The sequence below is a fragment of the Colobus angolensis genome, unplaced genomic scaffold (assembly GCF_000951035.1).
Source record: "Colobus angolensis palliatus isolate OR3802 unplaced genomic scaffold, Cang.pa_1.0 Scaffold136, whole genome shotgun sequence".
Classification (NCBI taxonomy): Eukaryota; Metazoa; Chordata; class Mammalia; order Primates; family Cercopithecidae; genus Colobus; species Colobus angolensis.
Window position 1 is genome coordinate 488,075 of NW_012114444.1, and position 7,025 is coordinate 495,099.

The 7,025-nt window shown below is 59.0% G+C and overlaps 1 protein-coding gene across 1 annotated transcript in view; it reads left to right on the forward strand.

Annotated features, from left to right (window-relative positions):
- Positions 1–3,141: 3,141 nt before the first annotated feature.
- ZNF512B (zinc finger protein 512B) overlaps positions 3,142–7,025 on the forward strand; it is a 23,192-nt gene continuing 19,308 nt past the window's right edge. Inside the window, exon 1 of the mRNA XM_011934431.1 lies at positions 3,142–3,256. Within this exon, the coding sequence (XP_011789821.1) occupies positions 3,157–3,256 (100 nt within the window). The 5' untranslated portion in view covers positions 3,142–3,156. The remainder of the gene's footprint in view (positions 3,257–7,025) is intronic.

Consider the following 7,025-nt stretch of genomic DNA (forward strand, 5'->3'; position numbering starts at 1 on the left):
ACCCAGAGGCACGGTTGGGGGCCGGGACCCGGCGGGCTTCGAGCGGCGGCGGCTGGGGGTATTCGGCGGATGTCTCGGCTCAACGGGGTCCCGTGGCCTTTGTCCTGCTTTGGGGGGCAGCCAGCCTCAGGCCTTGGGGGTCAGGGCGCCCTTGGCTTGGGGTGAGGGGGTGACAAGCCGAGGCGCCTGTGTTCAGGTTGGCACTACGCTCGGGTCACCTTTCCCTGCGCGCGGAGAAAACCCTCCGCAGCCTTTGCAGTGGGGCCGAGAGGGGGCCGAGGGCACATCCCGCCTCGGTGCCCCCGCCCCATTTCCTTCTGGAATCCTGACGTTGAGGCGGGAGGGACCGGACCGACAGACCGCGGGAAGGACGGAACTCCCTCCGGGAGTGCGGGCAGGAAATGGGCGGAGCCTGCTTGGCCTGGGCAGGTGCGGTGCGAGCGGAGGTGTCCGACGGGTTCCCCCGGCTGCCGCGCGCTTTTGCACCAGCCCCGCCGCTGCAGGCCCTGCAAAGCCCGGAGACCACGGTGCCTGTCCGCTGGAAGGCGCAGCCTTAGAATAAATCTTTTCCCACAGCAGTAGGGGCTACCTCGGGGCGGTGGCCCACTGACCACACCCTCTGCTGACCCTAGACCTCAAATTTGGAGTCACCAGGGGTCCTGTTCCTGAAAGTTGCAAGAATGGGGGAGGAAGGTGTTAAGTCTCTTAAGTCTTACAGGGGTGGGAGGACGGGGGAGTGGGATGTGGTTTTCCCCCCCATACTCAGACCTCCTAGACACATACATCCTCAACCCCTGCCCTGGGTGTGGAGTGGGTGGCTGAGTCTGGAGCCGGGAGGGTCTCTCACTCTAGGGTGGATGGGGTGAGGGCCCTAGCATGGGAACCTCACCTACCCTGCTGACGTCCTGGGTGCTGTAAAGACGGGCAGGCCTTCTGTCTCCCCACAGGCTCTGTTCACTTGCAGACACCATACAGAGCCTTCATTTATTCATTCATTCACAATGAATGTGGGGTGCCCCTATGTAACAGACCTGGATCAAGACACTTGCCTCCCCAGACTCAGGTCAGCAGTGCCCCCAGAGATGATGATAAAGCTCAGATGAGATGCTTTAATGCAGTTACTGCAGGAAGAGGAAGCACAGAGCATCACCGTGGGTCCCCAAGCAATGGCTGCACCCCACATACCTGTGCTGACCTGCCCGTATCGAATGGGTACCCACCATTCATGTGGCCGGTGTTTTCCCAGGCCTGCAGGCCCTGTGGGAGGCAGCACAGCTGGAGAGCCCCAGCGCATGTTTGTGGAGTGAGCCCTGCTTGTCGGTTGGCCCAGAGTTCAGGCTGTCAATGAGTCATAATCAGTGAGTGGGGCCCCAACGCCAGATAGGGCTGTGTGAACTGGGTTTCTTCAATGGCGACGGGCAAGCAGCATCCTCAGCCCGGTTTCCCCAGCACAGACGACCTCCCCGGACTCGGGACCTGCCTTTCCTCAAAGCAGGCTGTGTGTGCACTTCCTGGTCTGGTGTGTGCAAGGCTTGTGGGCCAGCCCAAGGCAAGGGTGAGGTCAGGGCTGTCCCAGGACAGCTCCTCCTGCCATATCTTAGGTTCCCTTCCCTTGTGGGCACATCCTCTGATCTAAGGAGAATCCATCCCGCTCCCCGGAGTGAGGGCTGTAGACTTGCAGGAGGAAAGGTGTTTTCAGTTCGTCTCTTTTTGTGCTGGGTGAGGTCCTCAGAACGGGTCCTGCACACTTCCTTCTGCCGTTGGAGGCCTGGGAACCCCTCACTGATGAAGTGGTTTCCCACGCTAGTGTAGAGGAGATGGGGCAGGGAGCTAGCTCTCAAGTAGAGGAAGCCTCTGGTTCTGCCCTTGACTGCCCTGACCAGGCACCCACACACACAGCCACTGCCCACTTCAGCTTCTGCCAGACCCTCCTGGAGCACACGGTGTCAGCTGAGAGCATCCCCTGCCACTTGCCTGGGACACCTGGCACCAGCCTCACATGGCATGACTCCCGCAGCCAGAGGGCGGCCAGCAGCAGGCCAATCAAGCTCCTGCAGCAGCCCGGCACAGAGACCCCCCAGGTACCCACCCACTCCACCCACCTCCGTCCCTGCCCTCCCTCTCCACCACTCTCATTTTGCCTGCCACACCCCTCCCCTGCAGGGCCGGCTGTACTCTGATCACTATGGCATGTACCACACAAGCCCCTCGCTGGGCGGCCTGACCCGGCCCGTGGTCCTGTGGAGTCAGCAGGACGTCTGCAAGTGGCTCAAGAAGCACTGTCCCCACAACTACCTCGTCTACGTGGAGGCCTTCTCCCAGCATGCCATCACCGGTACAGTGGGGCTGAGGAATGGGCTGAGGGTGCTGTGGGAGTGGGGCTACCTGCCTCAGAGGATCTCCTCCCCACACTCAGCCTGCCTTTCTCTTGCTATTGTTTTCATCTGTCTAATTTCTTCAGTGAATCCACTTTCCCTCTGGTCTTCGTCTCTGCAGAATCTGTCTTTTTTATCTCTTTGCCTTTCTTTCTGTGTCTCTTCCCATCTCTCTGTGCTGTCTTCATCTGGCTTTTCTCTGTTCCGTCCCTGCCTTTTGCTCTTCATCCTTTCCCTCTGCCTCTCTCCCTCTAAGTTACTTTATCTGTTTCGCTGATTCTCTTTCTCCCTCTGAGTCTCTCTGTACCCTGCTTCTTCTCTCTCTCCTCCCTCTTTCTCTTTTAGTCCCTGCCTGTGCCTTCACTCAGTTTGTTGTTTGTTTGTTTCTGAGAAGGAGTCTCGCTCTGTTGTCCAGGCTGAAGTGCAATGGCATGATCTCGGCTGACTGCAACCTCTGCCTCCCAGGTTCAAGTGATCCTCCTGCCTCAGCCTCCCGGGTAGCTGGGACTACAGGCACACACCACCAAGCCCAGCTAATTTTTATATTTTTAGTAGAAACGGGGTTTCACCATGTTGTCCAGGCTGGTCTTGAACTTCTGACCTCAAGTGATCTGCCCTCCTCAGCCTCCCAAAGTGCTGGGATTACAGGCGTGATCCCAGGTGTGAGCCACAGCACCAGCCTTGCCTTGGCTCTTGATGCCTCTGTTGGCCTCAGCTCAGCCCCTCTTCCCTCTCCCCAGGCCGGGCACTGCTGCGGCTGAATGCAGAGAAGCTGCAGCGGATGGGGCTGGCCCAGGAGGCCCAGAGACAGGAGGTGCTGCAGCAGGTGCTCCGCCTGCAGGTGCGTGAGGAGGGGCGGAGCCTGCAGCTGCTCAGCCAAGGTCAGTGTGAGGTGCCAGAAAGGCCTGGGGGCTAATGGAGAAGCCCCTCTGAGTGCGGGGGGGGATGACCTCAGGAGGGTGGCTGTGGGCCCCAATAAGGGCCCTAATGCAGATGATGCTGAAGAACCCCCCATCCTCACCCTCTTCCACCCCACAGCTTCCTTTGGGAAAATGTCCTAGCTGCTGCTGAGGCTTGAACCCAGACCCTAGCACTGTGACGGGAGTCCACGGCTAGGGAGGAGGCAGAGCTGGCCCCGCAGCCCCTCTTGGACCCTGCAGGATGCCGGGGCGGCCAGGCTGGCCCAACGGACGGACAGGACCAGGATCACCACCTCCCAGCACCTCTGGTTGGACATTCCAGGTCATGCCCTGGGGCTGGGTGGGTAGGGGCTGCTTGAGTGTGGCCCCACCTCCTGGGACCTGAGCCCAAGCCCTCCCCTGGTGCTGCTGGCAGCATGTGGGGCAGCTGCCTGGAGCCAGAGCCGGTTTGGATGTCCCCCCAGACTCCCAGGGAGTCTGTTTATTTACATTCCCCTCTCCACGTGACGTCCATCCCCCATCGCCTGCTGGGTCACCTGTCTGTCCACCCACTCAGCCCAGTTCTAGGCAGTTCCCCAGCACCTCCAGGTTGGCCCACACAGGTGCCATAAGTTGCCTGGGCTCCCTGTGGCTTGTGCCCATGCCCCTGCCAGAGCCCAGCAGACCCACCCATCATCTAGAGTAGTGGCCATCAGCACCTGCCCAGCGGCACCACATCAGGCACTTTCATCATTATTTATATATTCCCACCACACCCTCTCTATTCATGAGAAGAAAGCTGAGAAAGGCCCAGATTGACCAAGCACCAGAGACAAAATGTGGCACAACAAGGACCTCAGCCCTGTCCAGGTGGCTCTGTGCCCAGGGTCCAGGCTCAGCAGTGCTCCCTGCCCTATCTTTGGGAAAATCTTGCTTTTACGGTCGTCCCCACTCCAGCCCTCAAGAACAAGGGCCTCGTGCGTGGGCCTTCCCATTGCCACTTTCCCAAGAAGGCCCGTGAGGATTCAGGGGAGAGGCCTCCCCAGGGCCGCTCCCCCTACACCCGCCCAGAGGCCCGAGCAACCCCTCTCTGGGTGGTTCGGGGCTGGTGCTGCCTGGCAGAAGGACCGTGAGGGCAGCCCTGGCCAACCCCGCCCTCTTGAGCCTCTGCCGGCTCCCGATCCCCTCGGGGCTTCTGAAAATCTCAGGGACAGATGAGGCTGAGCCCCCAGTCCCCTCTGTGTGCTTTGAGCCTCCAGACTCAAGGCTGGTCACTGCGGGTCCCAGGTAGAATTTGGACAACTGGCCTGGCCGCTCCCCTCCCGTAAGCCCCCACCAAGGGGAGACCCTCATCCCTGCCCCTGTGTGGCTGCCCAAGTATTCTGCCTGCCTCCCACCATCGGCCCCCGCCCAAGATGCCCTTCCGCCTCTGCTCCCCTCCCTCCTCCTCTGTCTTGCCCTGGCCCACGCACGCCTGTCTCGTCTTCCTTGTTTTGCGCTCACTTTTTTATACTCTGACAAAAAAATAATAATCAGAAATAAAGCTGGTTCCCAAGTGCTGGCCATGCTGCGTCTGCGAGAGGGCGTCCGGGCAGCCGCGGCCACCAGGGGGCAGTGGCGTCGCGCCCCGGAGGGGCGTCCGGGCAACCCCAGCGCAGAGGCTGGAAACAGGGCTCAAGCCACGCCCGCGGGCGGCCCCCAGTGCTGGACACCACGCCCGGCACGCTGGAAGGGATGGCCCACACAGCTCGGGAGGGTCCTGCGGCTGCCGTGACGGAGGACCACCGAGGGGTGCTGAGAACAGCAGACACTCATTCTCTCACAGTTCTGGAGGCCGCAGTCCAAACTCCAGCTCTCCCGGGGCCTCCTGGGGAGACTCCTCGCCTCTCCAGCTTCCAGTGGCTGCCGGGAGAACTCGGGCTCATGGGCATTACCCGTCTCCACCTCTGTAATCAGATCACCTCCTCTTCTGTCTCTCAAATCTACCTCTGTCTCCCTCTTATACGGATGCTTGCATTTGGGGCCACCTGGGTAATACAGGATAATCTCCTCATCGCAAGATCTTTAATCACATCTGCAAATACCGTTTTCCCAGTAAGATCCCATTCACACGTTCAGGGATAACACACGAACATCTGGCCTAGGCGCGGTGGCCCCTGCCTGCAATACCAGCACTGTGGGAGACCAAGGCAGGAGTGTCGCTGGAGGCCAGGAGTTCAAGACCAGCCTGTGCGGCATAGCAAGACCCCATCTCTACAAAAAACTTTGGAAACTAGCCAGCCATGGTGGCGCATACCTGTAGTCCCAGCTACTTGGTAGGCTGAGGCAGGAGGATTCCTTGAGTTCAGGAGTTCAAGGCACAGTGAGCTCTGACCACACAACTGTACTCCAGCCTGGGCAACAGAGCAAGACCCTGTCTCAAACACACACAGATCACAGCACACACCCTGACACACACACACACACAGCAATCAGACACATAAGAACTCAGAGGTTGGCCAGGCGCGGTAGCTCACACCTGTAATCCCAGCACTTTGGGAGGCCGAGGCAGGCGGATCATGAGGTCAGGAGATCGAGACCATCCTGGCTAACAGGGTGAAACCCTGTCTCTACTAAAAATACAAAAAATTAGCCGGGTGTGGTGGTGGGCGCCTGTAGTCCCAGCTACTCGGGAGGCTGAGGCAGGAGAATGGCGTGAACCCGGGAGGCGGAGCTTGCAGTGAGCTGAGATCCGGCCACTGCACTCCAGCCTGGGCTACAGAGCGAGACTCTGTCTCAAAAAAAAAAAAAGAAAGAACTCAGAGGCCACGACACACAGACACTCATACACAGAGACGCAATGACACTGACACCAGCAAACACCAACAAACACAAACACGTGCACGGAGTTGGCCAGACACACAGACACAAACGTATATAACAGCATGCCCCCATACAAAGATGTCATTACACAAATACACAAATGCTAGCATGCAGACACACAACGACCTCCTAACACGTAGAAACACATGGGACACAGCACATCCCCGGCGCACACAAACGCAGTGTGTTACACAACACCCTGGCATGCTGATGCTCACAGAAAACAGCCATCCCTCACCAGCACCCTGACACTGAGACATGACACAGCCTGGACACATGGATGCTAAAATCCAGACACATTGTCCCCAGGCACCCTGATGTCTAATCACCCAGATGCTAAAATAGTCAGGCATTGCCCTCACCTAGCACAGGACACTGTCATATCCTGACACGGCAATATCCAAACAGGTCGCATGTATGGACACCCAGACTTACACAGGGAGAGCTGACGGCCTTGGATGCACCTAAGGGGACACATACTGACCCCTCAGGAAATCCTGCTGGTCCTGTCCCCAGGGTGGGAAAGGTCAACAAGGGAAGAACATGACGCTAGCCTTGCAGGGAATGCCCTCCCCTTTCTCCTCGGGTCACACAGGCTGGTGTGCACTGGCCTCTTTCTGGCTCAGATTCCCAAGGGAAGGATGGACTGACTGCCTCTTCCGCAAGAGCCAATCTCACTGTGAGTGCTCTGTGCCAGCCTTGAGTGAAGCAGATCCCAGGCCCCTTTGAGGAAAGACAAAAATCTCACTGCCCAACCACCCCCCCCCCAGCAGTGCCTCTGAGCTTGCCCCACAGGGGACAGGGAAAGGGGCCCACTGGGCCGGAAGGGCCCCAGTGAAGGAGGCACACTTGGTAGCTCCATTTCCTGACCAGCAACTTCCAGCCCACA